This window comes from Cygnus olor, chromosome 21 (genome assembly GCF_009769625.2).
Source record: "Cygnus olor isolate bCygOlo1 chromosome 21, bCygOlo1.pri.v2, whole genome shotgun sequence".
NCBI classification, from domain to species: domain Eukaryota; kingdom Metazoa; phylum Chordata; class Aves; order Anseriformes; family Anatidae; genus Cygnus; species Cygnus olor.
In genome coordinates this window covers 2919823-2937227 of record NC_049189.1, presented here as the reverse complement: position 1 = coordinate 2937227, position 17405 = coordinate 2919823, and the positions used below count along the sequence as shown (strand labels likewise).

The following is a 17405-nucleotide window of genomic DNA, read 5'->3' as shown; positions in this document are numbered from 1 at the left end:
ATAACTGCTTTTTTGTCTTTTTTTTTTTTTTTTTCCCCCCTGTAATTCTGGTGCAGGCCCAGCTCTCAAACATGTGGAAAAAAGAGCAGGGCTCGTTTCTGTTGTTTGTTTTCTTCTGTGGTGTGTGTGTGTGGGAAGGATACAGGCTTAGAACGGAGGCGGACGTAGCGTTTCCTTTCTGCCCCTCACCTCTGTAACCCTGCCTCTGAGCGGCACAGTGGAAGGGACAAGCGCTGCTACTTCATGCAGTGACTTACAGAAACCGCCTCTGAAAGTACGAGCCATTTCCTCCCCTCAGCTGTCACTCTTTCCTTGAACCACAGCGGCTTTTACACTGCCCTGGTACAGTCACAGTCATGTCTGTGCGGTTCGGATGTGACGGGCTTCAGAGGTCACCTAAAACCTATTTTGTCTTTAGCAGGAACGGAGCTGTCTAACCAAGGGTAATAGTCACAGCCGGGGCTGGAAGGCCAGGAGCAGCTGTAGGAGCGAGTCCGCCCCATCGTGGAACGAAGCACGCGGCAGCAGAGGCCCCGTAGCCAGAAGGTGGCTGCCGGAGCGCCGCTGGGCTCCGTTTGCTGGTTGCCACATTCGGGTCTTCCCCAGCTGGTGCAGAGCGTGCTGCAGTGCCCTGAGGGGGTGTGGAGCCTAGTGCAGGGCAGGGGCAGAGGGAGCAGGTTTGTGAGTGGGCTGTGTCCTTTTCTGTCTGTTTGTTCTTTGGTTTTGTTGTGTTTGGTTTTATTTTGTGCCCAAGCAACAAAATATGCATTGGGTAATGTGTTGGTTTTTTTTTAAATCATGAATGACACCAGAATCTCTGTCTGTTTTGGTTATAAAATGACTCAGAGTGGTGGGTTACAGGAAAGAGGATGAAAGTCTTGACTTGTGAAGTTTCCAGAAGAAATGATACCTGATTTAAACACAGTCCTGCAGTGGAAGCAATGCGCAGCTCAGATGCCTGGCAGCACCACAATTAGTCTCTGCTTCATCCATGAGAGGAGGAGGAGAAGAACTAGAGAAAGCCGAGCAGTTTGTCAGAGCGGACAGCCCTGTTACTGGTAAGAGGACATTTCTTTATGTGGCATTTCAAAGTGATGCAGGCTTCTGCACTCGGGTAAATAAAGGAGCAATGCTGATAACCTCCCAAAAGATCTTGGAGCTTCCATGCAGCAGTGGCATGGCGAAGAGCACAAGGTGGGGCAGGCCGGGAGGCAGCGGTCCTTCTGACCTCTCTTGCGGTGGTGGGGATCAGGTCAGTGCTTGGTCCTGCTGCAGAACGGGAGGACAGGCCGTTTCGAGGTGTCACGGATGAGAAGTGACACGTTTCCTCCCTGCTCTTTCTGCTACCAGGTTCACCAGGCCTACCTCTGACAGCGTGGAAAGGAAAGGCAGGAGACTTTGGTCACTCTCTCCCTTCCTGTGGAGCGTGCTGACTCTTCGCTGATTTATTTGCTCAGGGACTGATCCTCCAAAGTTCTGGCATCTTTGGGAAATCCTGGGTCTCTGCCGCGGAGGAGAGCTGAGGCCACCGTGCTGCTGGTGTCCCCGTTCCGGTAAGGTCTTGCCAGATAAGTACCGAGGGGTCGGGGTGGTGTAACGTGCCGCAGGGCTTTTCACCACAAGCAGTGGAGCTTGCCCAGCTGCTCCAAACCCTGACGTGTGCCCACGTTTTCAGAACCCGATTTGCCTGAAAGGGAATGGCAACTAACTCTTGTTCTTCTTCCTTGCGAGGGGAAGTGAGAGCGCAGCCACAGGCCTGTGTCAGGGCCTCACTTGGACTGCAGCACTGGTACCTGCTCCAGGGGAGGCTGCAGGGGGGCAGGAGGTGACCAGGGGTAGCTTTGGGTGGCAGCTTTGGGCCCTCAGTCCCCCTACAGCAGATACGTGGAGAGAAAGAACCACAGCACGCACTAGTGCTGGCTCCGTGCTGTGCCCTCGGCTCAGCTCTGTGAGGGAACGCTTGCTAGAGGGACAAGTCTGCCTGGGATGTCGGTGACGGCTTTTCATCTGCACTTCCTGTGGTTTCTCTGTAGAGCGATGCGGGAGAGCTCTGCCGTGCGCCTTGCAGGGCAGTTTGCTCCGGTGTTAAAATTACACCAAAGAGCTGCGCGGTGACCTTGTAGCTGCAACTCTGGAGAAGCTACTTCACTCGTCTGCAGCTTTTACACGAGAGACGATGGCCTGAGCTGAGCTCTGGTAAGTTGCCTTTCCAATTAAATTTATTGTGAGACTTTACAGGGCAGAAGACTGAAGCAGACAGCACCCGCTGCCATTTCAGGTGTTAGGCGAGCTACCTCCTACTGCAGGCTCAGGTATCACGGCATTTTGTTAAGCTGCAGAACAAAAGTACCTGCTGTTGAGTTTCCTGCAAATGTTTCCCATCTTTTGGTTACGATAAAAACCTGTTGTGCTTATGGGCTTATTTATCAAAGCCAGTTAACCGAGCAGCCCAGGCTCAGCTATCCAGACAGCAGTCTGGAGGTGGTGGTCACTGGCTGGCTCTGCAGTTAGCACAAAGAACGGCGGTGGTTTTTTGTTTCTTTTTTCCCCCAAATCCCAGAGCAACTGTTAAAAACAATCCAGAAGACATTTAATTGAATTTAGCATCATAAAATGCACAGTCAGTAGATAACGTCTGTACAAACTCGAATGCTGAATCAGTTCTTTAGTGTCCATCACTGATACTTGAGTGTTATGATCAGCGGTGTTTTGTATTCTTTTCCTTTTGTTGTTGTATTACAAATTGTTTTCAGTTGATTGGGTTTGGCCTCACAATACAGGGGTAGTTCTGTCTTTCTGTTTGTTTGGCAGTGACACTTTAAAGCCAAAATCAGAAAAACTGTACTTGACTCAGAGTTCAAAGGGAAGAAAAGCTTTGTTTTCATAAGAATAATAGTGAAGGCAATGCACTCAAAATCCAGTGTAAACTTTCATGTATGCTTTTCTGTATTTCTGTAAATCAAATAACTTCGTACGGGAGCAGAGGTGCTTTTTGGTTGTCTAGAAGAAATACCAAAAGTAAAACAGGAAAAAAAATAAATTATCTCAGGTGAAGCAAAGTTGGCATTGGAATTTGGTCAGACTCCTTGCTTTTTAAATTGTAGGTAAGGAAGTGGTACGTTACTGTAAGAGATTAAATTGGCTCTAGGCCTGCAAAATGCATGTGTACTCTTAGAGGTTAACAGAAGTGACGCGGTCTCTCATTGAAAATATTTTCAACCAGACGGATGTGCAGGGGGGTGTCATGCAGTGCCTACTTGTTTAGCAATGGGTAGAAGACCAACTTGTGAAATATTTTGTGATTTTTTTTTTTCTTCCCCCCCTTTCTTTCCCTTTTCCTGACTTCTGGTGTAGTTAAGCTCAAATGGGTTCTTGTTATGTGATGGGCTGCATCTAGGTAGGGTTGGTACTGGTGGGTACAGGCGTTTTTATACAAGCTTCCCTGTTACTTCCCTGCAGCTGAGGTATCAGAGTTGCCGACTAGCACATAAGATATACGGCAGGATCCTATTTAGGGGATTCAGTGAGAGTACAGGTGCTGAAGGGAACAGTATTAGTGTCGTATCATGGTGCAAACAAGTTCTTCGTAAGGCCGTGTAACCACGCTGCAGGGGATGCGAGTGGCTTTGGGTTTTGGCGGTCCTTTAGCAGTCTGATCTTGCCCTCCTCCAGCACTTGGTCAGTATGAAGCATACAAAAACTCGTTTGCCTGGCTTCTAGAGAATCTTGGGACGTATCTCCATAATGCAAGCATGTGCTAGTTGGAAAAAAAGTCCTGTTTGTTCTGGAGTTGTTGGCTGATAATGCCTAGGGCTGTCCTTGTCTTGTGAGAAGCAGTCAGTCAGTCCCTTCTGCCCATCCTGCCCCTTTAATGATTTTACAGGCCTCTGCCTTATCTTTCCCCAGTTGCAACACTTTACTTTGAACCTATAAAAGGTAGATGTTCGGGGGCTTTTGCTCTGGCAAAACTGAGAAAAAAGCTCAAGTTCTGTGCCTAATGTGGTGGCTTAGCAGATGCCTGGCTTTATATTAATTTTCCTTTGTATGCAAATCCCTTTCTATTCAGTGAAAGACCATGTAAGAAGATATATAGGTTTGCTTACCTGAAGTGAAACTGTTTTTTTGCCTTTCTGACCTTCCAGTTATAATGTCAGGTGCTTTCGACTGCACTACATAAACAAGTATTGGGAGGAAGTGCGATTTCAGCATTTCCTTTGGAAAGTACCTAACGATCTTTGTATTTCTGTCTTCAATGGCTCACCCTTAGACATTTCTTGTGTATCGTAGCTGGGATTAATTTTTTCCACTCCCTTTAAGGGCTTCTATTAAGGTGTCTATCTCTTGATTAGTTGCTCGGATTATTTTAAATATATGACAGAAAAAAGCTGTACTGCTGGAGTAGAGGTCACGGGTTTGCAATGTGAGTGACCTGGATGAGAGGCATCATATTGGCAACACACACACTAGTCTGTTAGGGGCTCCCTTCTGTTAATTCAGTATTGCCATCTTCTTTTGTTTTTAGATGTCAGTAAATAATTGGGCTGCTTTGTAAACTTCAGATGCTAATGTTTTTTAAAAATATTCTTTCAGCAACACCGCTTTCCATCTGACTTCACCAAGCACAGATGCTTAAAACCAAGATTTCCCCAGACTTAACAGCTCTGCTTTGATTAGTGTTATTTCTTAACCACGTGAGATGAAATAAAGCCTCAAACTCAAGAACCTCATGAGGTAAGGGATGGCTTAAGACTTCTATCTGGTATTGGATATTCTTACATCCCTTCTCCAACAGAAATCATGGCAGATATTTCCTGGAGTGAAAGAATCTCCAATGAGACAGCTGACAACAGCAGTTCTGAATTCAGTTTGGAAGCAGACTTCCAGTATCCCTTGTTTGTTGTCATCTACAGCATTGTGTTCGTGCTGGGACTGATAGAAAATGTCTTAGCTCTGTACCTCCTCTCTTGCAAAGTAAAGCATACTTCTCCTTCCTACATATACATGATTAACCTAGCTCTGGTAGACACCTTGTTTGTTTGTGTGCTGCCTTTTAAAATTAATTACCACCTGCATCGGAACAATTGGATCTTTGGTGATGTGGCTTGTAGGGTAACGGGGACGTTGTATTACATCAACATCTGCCTAAGCATCGCCTTTTTCACCTGCATTTGCATTGATCGGTACGTTGCGGTGCTGCACCCCTTCACGTACATCCAGATCAAAGCCACCCACTACGTGGTGGTGGTCACAGTCCTCTGGCTGGTGGCTGTGAGTATCATGGTGCCTCTCGTCCTTGGCGGGCCCCTGCACAACAGGGGTGTGGGGAATGTGACCGCGTGCTTTGAGAACTTTGCGACGAGCAGCTGGACTCACCGCATGGTGCCTTACAACATCCTGGCCTTAGTTTTTGGGTTTGTGATCCCGTTTTCCATCATTCTGATCTGCTACCCCCTCATCGCGAGGAGGATCTCCCGGATCAAGCACAGCATTCGCAAGAGGAAGGCGCTGAGGACGATCTACATCATCTTGTTCATTTGTACTTTGTGCTTCCTCCCGTATCACCTCACCCATTTGCTCCACTTCTTGATGAGAATCCAGGTCATCCAGAACGAGGCACTCACCAGCCTGATCTACAAAATGCGGAGGGTCACCTTAGCCCTGGTGAGTTTCAACTGCTGCCTCAACCCGTTCCTGTACTACTTCACCTCTTCTAGCAAGCGCTGGTGCTTCAACTTCAAGCTCAGATTCAGGTCTAAAATGGTGTACACCATCTACGACCAGAAACTCGGGGAGTACTCCTACGTTTACAAACTGCACCAGACACAGGGAAATAAAAACCCCAGAAATGCAGTCAACTGACCTACTCAAAGTAAGTACAGCATTTGTCTTTCCAGTTGTTTTGAAGTCTGTGAAACCTGCCATTCTGTCAAGGCAGCACTGGAGGGAAGTGCCCAGCAGCTATGTGTTTTTATTAGCCAGCTAGGACAGTACTCAGCGGAGCTGTATTTGCCTGTAGCCCTAGATTGCATGCGGTAAGACATACTGTGTTCATGTACATTGGAGTTGGGGCCTCCTTTTGTTTAACTTTGGGGGTGGTAGAACACAGGGAAAGGGTTACTTAAAAGAAACCAGCCTCCTGCTTGGTGCTAACCCTGAAAGCTGAGCGGGTCCCTGCAGTCCTCCTTGGCTTTTCCCTTTTTTGGAGGGATCCTGTGATTTCTCCCTGGCTGTACGCTGCAGTCAGCTGTGTTCACAAATGCCTACATTCCACAGCCAAATAAGGGCTTCTTCTTCCCTTCTTGTGAATAAGTTGATTGGCTTCCTGAGTGTTTGAGGACAGGGTTTCTAGCATCATGTGCCTGTTGAGTCAGGCAGGACCTCTCTTCACACAATTTTAGAAGATACTAGACAAGTATTTAGCAGTTAAGCCCGTGCAGGACCACTGGTAAGCAGGCTCCTCTCTCCCCAAACTCCATGAGGAAACTTAACACAGGAGCTGGCCGAACTCCTTATGCTGTGCAATTCTGGTCAAAGGTCAAAGCTTTTTTTTTCCCCCCCCTTTTTTCTTAAGTTATTGTGTTGTATCATTAAATGATACATCTCTCTTATTTTTTCTCCCTTTCTTGTTTATTAACAGAATCACACAACTTCAGAGAACAGCAAGTTTTCCACCCTGTGAAGCATGAGACTTTATCATGACTGGAAAGAGTTCATCATCTGCGGGTTATCAGAGTCACCAGAAAGCCACAGGCCTGGCCCAACGTGCTCAACGGCCAATGGTTTACTTTGAAAGGATGTGATTTTGGTAACAGATACAGACTCACCGTTCTGTTCCTTCTCTTGCTACGCCCAGACGTTAATATAGTACGTATACATTACTGGCCTACAGGCACACAAGACTGCTGAGCAGATACGAGTGGAATGGAAATGGTTCTGGGCCTTGTTTAACAGCCACCTGTGGGCTTAACCTCAGCAATGCCACAGCGGTATTTCACTTCAGCTGTGCAAAACGCAGCCGAAAAGTCGCACAGGGGCCTGGCCCACTGCACAGGTTGGGGCGCCCAACTTATGCTGTGCTGCTGGATGCGAAACAGGAAATGGCACGGACCTCGAAGGAGGTAGGGAGTAGGGTTAGTGTGGCAGAATGGCATCAAGGATAGCGGTCTCTGATGGCATAATGTTATAATAGGGTTAGAGCCTTGTCATAGATGGCTTTTGTGTGTGCAGTATTACCTTTTACGCTAAGGCTGGCTTGCTGTGCTTATTGCTGCGTGCCGTTTGAGTCCTGGGTCGCACGGACCCCCGTTACTGACAGGTCAGCCACTGCCCAGCATGTGCTAAATGCAACAACTGAACTAGAGCAAGTCCTCTGCCTCGCTGGATTTTGCTCTTGTCTCGGAGAACTTTTTAAAATAGCAAGAAAACCTGCTCAAACTTTTAAACTATTGCCCATAATGATTTTTGTATTCATCTGCTTGGCAAGGCCTTGGTAAGACTGCCAGTAAATCCTTGCACTTGTAAAATGAAGATGAGGCTCTCCTCTGAAGGGAGCATTACAACAAATTATCTTCTATCTTTCTTGTGAGACTACTATTTTTGTCCCATTTGTAGGCTATGGAAGAACTTCCCAGCACTGAGGGAAGTTCTCTAAGCACAAATTTCATGGTATTGGTAGAGGAAGAGAATTTATTAGAGACTACATCTAGGAGGTGCAGCTTTCTTTAAGGCCTGTCAGCCGTTATTATTCATACTTCCCTCAATGAAAGTTAAGCTGATGGGTAAAAAAGCACATTTAAGGCTTCGTACTCTTGTCTACATTAAACTTATGCTTTGCATTTTAGTTGTGAAGCTCTGAAAGCTCCATTTGTTGACCTCTCAGGCCTACTCAGGTTCTGAGTTTGCATTATTCCCTTATCAGCAAGGTGTAGGGCTGTCTCTGATAATAACCCTCTACAGCACGTCAGGGACTCCCTGGCCACAAACCTGAGACAAGGGAGCTGGTTTGTCCTATGTACACGGTCCAGGATTTAGTTGAGTGCAGGAGCGGGGTCAGTGCATGGCTGTTGTTTCCACTTATTTGTGTGATCAAACTGGGAGCAGCATTGCTGAGGTTTTAAACAAAATGAGCTGTGGGAGTAAAGAATGCTGAGTATCTCCTACCTTACTGTGTAGGCAGCACGAAGCTTGTTCCTCAGGACTCAGAAAGAGGCTGCAGCGCTGTCCAGGACAGGTTTCCAGGGGGGAGGACTGCAGCACTGCTGAACACTGTACACACTCACTGCAGCTAATGGACAAACACTGTAATTCTTTTATTAAAACAAAACCAGAAAAACATTTGACAATGTAAACAAAATAAAATCTAGATCTCTCTGAAGCACCACCGTGCCTGCTGCTCTGTTGCTCAAGCTGTACTCTGTGGCAGTCCCTTTTTGAGAAGGGATGTGAGATAGCTGCCTAATTCTTCATCCTAAAGAGAAAAAAGAAAAAACAGGCTGAAAGAAGTCTTCCAGTTGACTCCTTGCTATTTGGGAAAATCAATTAGACTCTGCTGCCTAGAAATAGACTAAAATAACTCTTGGACCCAGCAAAATCAGTGTTTGAAAATGGAAATGCATTTCTGGGTGTTCTTTCAAACTTAGTGTAAAACCTCCGCTTGTCAAAAAGAACCTCTTTGAGATCTCTTTTCAGAATAAATTTTCCTTGAAAGTAAAGAATAAAGAACCCTTGAAAACACAAACTTCAGACATAGAAATTACACTTTTGAAGAAAACACTACTGTGTCTAATCTTACCACAAATTTGTGCTAGCTAGCCTTCTGCCTGTTGTTTGAGGTTTTATACCTGCATTATAACACACACCCACACACTGCATGGCACTACCTTTACAGTAGCAACCTACCCTGTAGGCCAGTTTTGGACTGCAAAGCATTAGGAATAATCAGAGTTGCTTTAAAAGTGTGTTTGTGGGTATTCCTACCTGGTACGTCCACGATACGAGCAGAACTTTGGTTCCTTGATCCTCAGAGTGTGCAGTAGCTTGGATAAGAATGGACTCGACTGTTATCGAACCGTCAGGGAGATGCTGCACTGAGTAATCCTTCAGGACCCTGGTAAGACAGAAGGGATACAATTTATTTTGGAGGGGACGTGCACACAAGCTGAAGGATGGGTCACCCCTGTGTCTTGAATCCCCCAAACCAGCATGTTGTTACTGCTTTTGGCTGTGTTCCTGAGCAGCACCCCCTGCCCAAACAAGACAGAAGGGGCTAATTCATAGCTTGCTTATTTTGGTGCTTATGTTAATCATTAGGAGGTCAGACATTTCCTACAGAATTTACTTCTGGCTTCCATCATACACAGAACTCCAGTCTAAGACCCTGTTCATCTGAGCAAAGGAATATTCAAAGAACTGACCAGCTGCCTGCAGGAAAAGCAAAGCAAAACAAAACACCTGCTTACAAGGTTCATCTGGCACTAGGTTTTGAATATCTTCAAGAGGTGTCTTGATCCTGTGCTTGATGGTCTCATTCCAAACAACAGTGCTTAGTTCAGCTAGACAAACAGCAGTGACAGCAGCAAATCAACAGGAACAAACATTTCCAGGGCACTGCGCTGGTTTGGCAAAGACCATGAATGCATATGCTGATTACCAGCCTCTGCTACTGACTGGTAACCTCTGTTCTGGTTATAGTTGTTAAACAGACTGAGATCTACAGCAGTTAAGTCTTCTGGGCTACAAAATACTTTCTCCTAACTCTATATGGCTGAGCTGGAATGGCAGAAATGAGGACACGCTCATTCTGCCTGTATTAAGGATGATAAAATAATTCATCCCTAGGGGAAAAAAAGCCAAGCACAGCGAAGAAGGGCCTTACCCTTTGAGATGGTTATATACACGAAGCACCGTCTCATGTTCTTTCCGTGGATCCTGAATGTGAACGCGGCAGGTGAAACGCAGCTGATGTTCTGCAAGGCCCAGCTCCTTCAGAGCCTGCTCGGGAGAAACCAGACGGAAGCTCTGCAGAGGAAGAGCACAAATCCACTGTAAGATACCTCTCTGTGCATGCTGTGCTTTTATTTTTCTTCTGTGGTTCATGTTACTTACGTTATCCTTCATAATTAATGTGCCATGCATTAGCTTTGGCTTCTTGACATCTGGTAAGAGCCCTAAACCAAGGCCAATGGAAGAGAAAGACAACAGGGTTAATCATTTGTGCTTACTTCTCACACATTTAAGATGACTGCTATAGAACTTAATGGATCAGATCTCCAAGTCCCTGCTGAGATTCACAGACTAAGATTTCACATCTTCATTCTCCTGTCCCTTACAACAAAGCACACGGTGCTTAAATCACTGTCAGTGCTCCAGATAGGTAAGAAACAACATCCAGTAACACAGATCAGCTGCTTCTCTCTTCACATACCACTTCCTGATAGGAGAGTTTTTAAGAATTTTCTTACACTGGATTTATGAAAGTAATTCCACTTTTCACAGACGTAGCTAGTAAAAGCATACCTGGACTTCATTTTCATAGCAAACAGACAACGAATAGCAAACAAGGCAGTTGCATTAGTTTTGTGCTGTTTTCTCGGGGTGATTTTTTTGGCGTTTTTACATACATGCACACCATAGCAGCCACTTCATTTCCCCGAAAGCCCTTCTCAACCACCAAGCACTGGTAAAATGCTCTTATACAAGAAGTGCTGCTGTTAATCACCACTGCTCCAAATGGCCCTGCAACACCAGTTCTACCTAACACAGGTACTGTACAAATAAACTGCAATGCAGTGGCAGGGCACAAAAGCTGGAATTGTTGGTTGACAATGCATTACCTATCGCTGTTTCTCTCTTCAGGAGCCCCAGGGATATGTCTACTGGAATGCTTGGATTGGTGAAGATTGTCGTGGTCTCTCCATTTGCAGGCATGTAACAGCTGACATCTGCAATATAAACAATGTCAGAAGGGCTGCTGCAGCAGCACTTCCCATCCCAGACAGTCCTGTACATGGCACTATTCCTAACTATGCTGAGGTCCATTGAGTTAATTATGTGAATGTAAAGCTTTCATTATTCTTTTTTCTACTCTTTTCAGTACCAACGCTGTACGTACGAAATTCCTGTTCTATTTTCTGCTTCAGAAACTCCATTTTCTTTGCTTCACCATGGACCAGCAGAACATTCCGTGGCTCAGCCTGGCGAATCAGCTGCATTATTCCCTTGGCATCCGCATGGGCACTGAAGGACATGTACTCCACCTGCATCTTTACCTCCAGCTGTGCAAGAGAAGGAGGTGGAAAGCACAGGCTTTGTCAATTGGCAACCACTTTGGCTTGTTACAGCTTGTATACCACACACGAACAGACCCAGACCTCTCCACATGTATTTTAAAGAAGGAAGCAGATCACCTGCACTGGGAAATGACGTTGGAGAGAAACCTGCTTATCAGCAGCCTGAATACCGTACAGAAAAGTTCTCAATAAATTACAAAGCCAAACTGCAGAGTTTTAAAGCACAACACTTGTTGCACATTTGCCAAAAGAAATCAATACATACTTAAGCACACTTGGGATCAGTTTCAAAATCCCCTTCTGCATGAAAATGTATCGTTGCCATCTATCTGACTAACCAAGCCTACTTATTAAGCGATGCTATAAATACTCCCCTGACAAAGTTTTGAGGCCAATGAATTCTGAAGCAATAAAATGGTAGGAGGAACAAAGAGAAGAAAGCCTAGCTCCACTCTGATCAAAATGTTACTCAGGTATTTCCAGTGTTGCATGCGGCATGTTCCCATTACAAGTTATCTGGTGTCTAACTACCACCTAAAGTTCCTAAAAGCTTCCCCCAGTGATCCTCCTCTTTGAAAACAGAACTTACTATTTGTCTTCCCTCCATTTCCAGCTTGCGCTGCCCACTCAGAATCTTATGGCCCACAGTTCCCTGCACACAGTAGCCCGGCATGATGACCTGAGAAGGAAGCCAGAAAAACATAACGCTGATATAAGTTTCTGTTCTTACCATCTTATATACGACATTAATGCAAAACGTCACGCGTTAAACTGAATTTCTTACCATATTCTTTTCGTTCCCTGCCCATTTCCTGAAGATCTGAAGGGATTGTCCTGCATGAAGCATACCAGGAGTTGCAAACACAACCTGGAATTCAAAGATGTGTCAAGAATCACCACAGAAAAGTTGCCCTTTTTTTAAAAAATAAAAATTAAAAAAAATACCATTACTTATATAAATATCCTAGAACTGCAGAGAGAACTCACTAATACCCACTATAGCACACTTACTACAACAAGGCTCCAACAGAGCTTTTTGCTATTTTATTGTATTAATGGGGCAGAAGATGCTTAGCTTTTGTAGATTGGTTTGCCTACACCAGGAACAGAGCAGTATAAAAAAAGCTCCCTGACCACAGATCTGCTCTACCACCTGGTTAATGCCCACCTACCATAGGTCCTGGGTTATCTGCAAAGGCCCGATCAAATGCTTTGATGTGCTTGAACTCGAACATGTTCCTCTGCACAAATGTCTTCCGAATTTTCTGATTAGTCCACGTGATGAAGAGCTTGTAATAATGGTTAGCCTTCTCTGTCAGTCCCGTGGAAAAATAAATTGGAGCCTTCAAATTCATTCTTTCCCTGTAGAAAGAAAAGATCCAGATACATGAGAACCGAATTAGAATCCTGGCTCTTCATGCTTAAAGTCAATAAACCTACACAGCCTCCAAAGATTTCTGCACAGAACATCCTCCCAACAAACTAAGTCAGTATTATGACATTGCTGTATCGTTGTGCATTAACTTACCGTGGAGTCACCTTTAGCCCACTTCCACACAATGCTTATAAGAAAGTTTAATACTTTACTTGTTCATCCCTTCTCCCTCTCCCATAAAAAGTTTTACAATGTGGTAAAGATGCAATCAAATTATTTAAAGGACAGTTAGTAACGACTGTTTGGGGACAGAGTAGAGAATGATCCTAGTTTAGTTTATTGCTTAGAGTCAGAAGCACAGGGAAATAAGTGATACATGGTAAGAATTCTGCAACCACCACCGTGGACCAACATGAAGAGGAAAACTAAAGAGAATATTTGTACCAAACAGACATGAAAGAATCATTGAAACCTGTCAGGACCACAACATGAGGACACAAAAGGGGAACATGCACTGAACAGACTGCACTCACCAGAAAGTTTCCAGTAAAATGCAAAGCTCCTGGGCACGTCCAAGGGCAAACACTGGGATAAGAACCTGCAATTGAGATATGATTTAGTCTGTGAAACCAGTGAATTAGCTACACTTAAATCAGTAAAGTTTTCCTGTGTTGCAAATTTCTATTCCTGTTTGCAGTTTCTGAGGGATTAAAGTGACTTTTTTAACGTCCTTTACTAGGCATGCTCTAAATGTGGTGGTAATGAAAAAGCAAATCCCAGAAATTTTCTTTATGTTAGCAAAGACGGGGGCTAAGCTCTGAGAAACAGAAAAGTCCGACTGAAATTCTAAAACAATAATGGGACCGATACAACTCATAGCCATGCTGCAATGCTTTCATTATACATTCCATGTTCTTTGTGACTAGCTAAAGTTCACATCAAATCACACGAGTCTGGAACAGGCTTACCCAGACAAAACAGCCAGGCAACTGAAAGCCACACGCAAGGCACTGAAGCATCGTTTACTCTGTGGTAATTGCACTTGGAGGACTTTTATGGTAACAGGCAGTGTAATGCTGAAGAGCACAAAGGAGAATACTGAACAGACAGACCTGACTGACTACGTGGGAAATCAGTTTTGATTAAGCTTAAAAGCAGTAATTTGAACTGTCATTCTCAATTACTTAGTTTATATGACTAAGAGGATGCTTCAGATACAAGAGGCAAATAAAGTTAATTTTGCCTTCATCCTCCATATCTGGAAACTGTAAGCAGAGCATTTCCCTTTCTGCCTTATTCACGCAGTTTGGTTTTCTTCTTGACACAGTTTAGGTGTTTAATACCCTCTCTTTTAAATTACTGATGGAGAAATATAAAAACTCCTTCAGTTTTTCACTGTGGTCATGCGCAGAAGCCTGAGTTAGTTAACAGTTACGCAGCGCTACAGAGATGACAAGCTTCACAGAGAAAAAACACATCACTTATATCAAAATGCTGTACCTTTCCTCCTCTTTCTACAGTCTCGTGAACTTTCTTCAAGAAGTCTCTTTCTCTGCAACGTTTGGAGTCTCTGATAGTTGTGGCATAGGTGGATTCAGTTATTAATAAATCGGGGCGACACTTATCAATCCAGGCAGCACTAAAACAAAAGGATTTTTTAAAAAGCCAATCAAATTAAGGGATAGCATCTCATTTCTCATCTGGAGGTCTCCAATATGGGTGCAGAATGTCACTATCTGCATGTGAAGAAAGGAAAAGAGGAACACCAAGGTGCATTGGCTTGCCCAAGGTCACCTCCGAGTTCCATGGCAGCACCAGGACTCTTCTCTTTGTAGGCCATGCTTTCTTTAAATTAATACAGCTCAGAATAGACACCAACTCCAGATTTTGAAAAACAATTTTCCAGTCTATTATTTGTTTTAAATGCATTAAATTATTATTCTAAGTATCACAAATATGAAAAGCTCTCATACATGCCAGTAAAAATAAAAAGAATGTTAAAGTTTGCGACTGGCACTTTCTTAAACAGTAAACACATTAGAGAATACCACAGCAATAAAGCATTTCAAACACCTAAATCCAATTATTACACAGCCTTAAAAATGGATTAATATGAGTACCTAGAATAAGATTACATTTAGGTCTATCCTGAGGAATCAATTTAAATCCGTTCGTTCTCAGAATTCAAAATTGCATTTATCTTTCCAGCAAAGACACCATTAAGTGTTCCAGTCTGCCATCAAAGAACGAAGAATCAATGCTGATAAGCCCCTACGTATTAACAGAAGCTAAACTGTCCTGTCTGAAAGAGATACAATTCATAGAAACCCAGCTTCCTACTTACCCTAAATGTCTGTCCGGTGTCATGTTGTAATCACCCTAATGAAATAAGAGAAATCCATTTATATTCTCAAGTTAAGAGGGCAGGCTGTTAAAAGGAGATGTGAGCGTCCATAAATGCTGTTGTGCATACTTACAGTGTATACAACTGACTCGCATCCAACCTTAATCTGGAACATGGCTGCTCCTAGCACATGGCCTGCATAGTACGCCTTGATCTCCAACTCCTCATCCACCTGCATGAACAAGCAAACACTGCAGTAGTACAAAAACTTTTTAAAAAATAAAATTACTCTGCTTTCCACAACAATTTGGTTGGTCTGATCGAAGACTATGCAGAAATGGTCATTTACCTGAACTGTCTGGTGAAGATGCACAGCAACCACTTTTTTCATACAGTCTTTAATCATTTGGGAAGTGAAGAAGTTAGTTTCCCCCTTCTTATCTACAGTTATTTTCCTATAGTCCTCCAGGAGAATAGGACAGATCGCCTTAGTGGGATGTGTCATATAAATGGGCCCATCGTATCCGACCATTTCACTGAAATACGGCAAAGCTCCACAGTGGTCCAAATGGAAGTGGCTGCAAAAAGACAGAAAGGATAAAGGAAATGTTACAGAGGAATTTAGCTTGCCTGGTTCTCACATCTTGCTTCAGAATTTCAAAGTACTGCACAACACAGAGGAACTGACCAGAATATGAATGATGGAACTGCAACACGTTGGGGGTTTTTCCCTCTTTTAAAAAAAAAAAAAAAAAAAAAAAAAAAAAACTTTCCTGTTTCCTATTTCAGTTGTGGTAAGGAAGCTTTCTCACCTGATGATCACACAGTCTAGGAAGTCAGTCAGCCTTCCATTCTGAGTGATGTAAGAAAAGTCAGGAAAACGCCTCTGCAAAGAGATGAAAAGCAGGTTATCCACTACTAAACAAAGCCAGTTAATACTGAATTATTAATTCACCAGAACAATTGCATAAACCATCTGCAATACTGAACACATGCTGTAATCCATCTCAAGGCAAAACTGCAATAGGTTGGAGACTACACTAGTGCACCTGCTAGATACCCTGCCCATAGGGAAGACCAAAAGCACCAGGAATGGAACATTCACAGCTTGCTTAATATTTTTTTTTTTTCCTTCAGAGTCCACAACCCATGGAAAGAAAAGGGTTGGCTGGATGGGGGAACTTCCTATACCAGGAATAGTCGAGGTGATGTACCTCTTGCACAAGAAAGCAAGATTCTGAAGGGGTGACACTTGTTCATTCTCAGCCACAGCTGATATACGTGCACAATAACGTACACCCTGCTAACACTACCTACATATCACGTAAGATGAGTCAGGCCACGTTCGAATAGTAATGAATAGAGCAGGACAACAAACCAGGAGACCTGCTGGGCAAGGACAGGCACCCTGAAGGTATCCCTGTACAATATTCAGGCTTCCCCATCATACTCACATCATCATTGTAGCCCATGTGCATCCCACAGTCAAGCATAACATTCTTCCCCGCAATAGACACGAGGATGCAGCTACGCCCCACATCCTGGCCAGCCCCTGGACCAAAAGAAAGACAAATCAGACACCTCTGGGAATGTTTAGTCACTTCAAAGGACAAGCATTTAAAGGTCTGTACAAACTGTTCAAGAGCCCTTGCCCGCTTCTGATGTGGGAAAAGGACTACAACCTTCCTTCCAAGCAAGTAGATCTGTCAGCAGGTAAGCAGATGGGAACTGACTTAGCCCTGAGCGTAGGAGAGGCACTGAAAGGGCCGTGTCTCTAGCGGCCTAGGGCGTGTTACTTCTAATTATAAATGCTATTGCCCGATTCCCTCCTTAAGAAAAGCACAGCACCCAGCGTTTCTCAGTTTTTCTACTTCAGGCCTATTTTTGTTTGGACTTACCCAAGGGCGTGACCTTTATTTCAGGCATTTTAACCACCTCTAGATCCCAAACTACGCACGAATTATTCTGCGGACACTCCGACAGGATCCCCGCAGCCCGGAGAAGCCGCAGCGAGCCTCACCGCCGCCATTTCAACCGCGTTTCACACAGGAGGCTGAAGCGGGGGCCGGGCTCCATCCTACAGGGAAAAAGAGTCGGAAAGCACAAGTGGATTGAAGGCGGATCACCCACCCTTGTCCCGCCCCGACCGGGGCAGCTCCCCCGGCTCCTTCACCAGGGGGCGGCCGGACAGGGCCGGGCCTCGGCGCCTCAGCGGCTCCGCGCACGCCCGGCGGAGCCCAGCCCATGCCGGCAGCGCCCGGCCAAGAAAATGGCGGCGGCTGCGGGCGCCTTCAGCCTGAGGGAGGTGCTGAGCGCCTTCCAGGCGGCCGTGACGGAGCGCCGGGAGGTGCTGCTCGGCCCCTACCTGCGCGGCTGGCGGGGACTCGTCCGGTGAGTG

The 17405-nt window shown here is 44.9% G+C and overlaps 2 protein-coding genes and 1 long non-coding RNA gene across 5 annotated transcripts; 1 reads left to right on the top strand and 2 right to left on the bottom strand.

Annotated features, from left to right (window-relative positions):
* Positions 1 to 104: 104 nt before the first annotated feature.
* LOC121058180 lies at positions 105 to 1553 on the bottom strand. The gene is made up of 2 exons (XR_005814103.1): positions 1348 to 1553; positions 105 to 1055 (listed from the first exon to the last, which is right to left on the bottom strand). It is a non-coding gene; the product is annotated as an uncharacterized LOC121058180 (long non-coding RNA).
* LOC121058176 (lysophosphatidic acid receptor 6-like) lies at positions 918 to 8380 on the top strand. Of its 3 annotated transcripts, XM_040533372.1 has the most exons (5): positions 918 to 1058; positions 1458 to 1553; positions 2034 to 2196; positions 4591 to 5869; positions 6638 to 8380. In XM_040533372.1, the coding sequence occupies exon 4, from the start codon at positions 4798 to 4800 to the stop codon at positions 5857 to 5859; it is 1062 nt and encodes a 353-aa protein (XP_040389306.1). In that variant the 5' UTR covers positions 918 to 1058; positions 1458 to 1553; positions 2034 to 2196; positions 4591 to 4797; the 3' UTR covers positions 5860 to 5869; positions 6638 to 8380. The 3 variants fall into 3 exon arrangements, with proteins under 3 accessions (XP_040389306.1, XP_040389307.1, XP_040389304.1); XM_040533370.1 differs by lacking the exon at positions 918 to 1058 and having other exon boundaries at positions 1413 to 1553; XM_040533373.1 differs by having other exon boundaries at positions 928 to 1058; positions 1458 to 5869.
* Positions 8289 to 17400, bottom strand: INTS11 (integrator complex subunit 11). Its single transcript, XM_040533369.1, has 18 exons — positions 17373 to 17400; positions 16906 to 17084; positions 16462 to 16559; positions 15820 to 15893; positions 15357 to 15585; positions 15141 to 15239; positions 15008 to 15042; positions 14164 to 14302; positions 13197 to 13261; positions 12461 to 12650; positions 12073 to 12156; positions 11878 to 11967; positions 11111 to 11273; positions 10833 to 10940; positions 10105 to 10166; positions 9875 to 10017; positions 8977 to 9106; positions 8289 to 8467 (listed from the first exon to the last, which is right to left on the bottom strand). The coding sequence occupies exons 2-18, from the start codon at positions 16931 to 16933 to the stop codon at positions 8402 to 8404; spliced, it is 1803 nt and encodes a 600-aa protein (XP_040389303.1). The 5' UTR covers positions 16934 to 17084; positions 17373 to 17400; the 3' UTR covers positions 8289 to 8401.
* Positions 17401 to 17405: the final 5 nt, after the last annotated feature.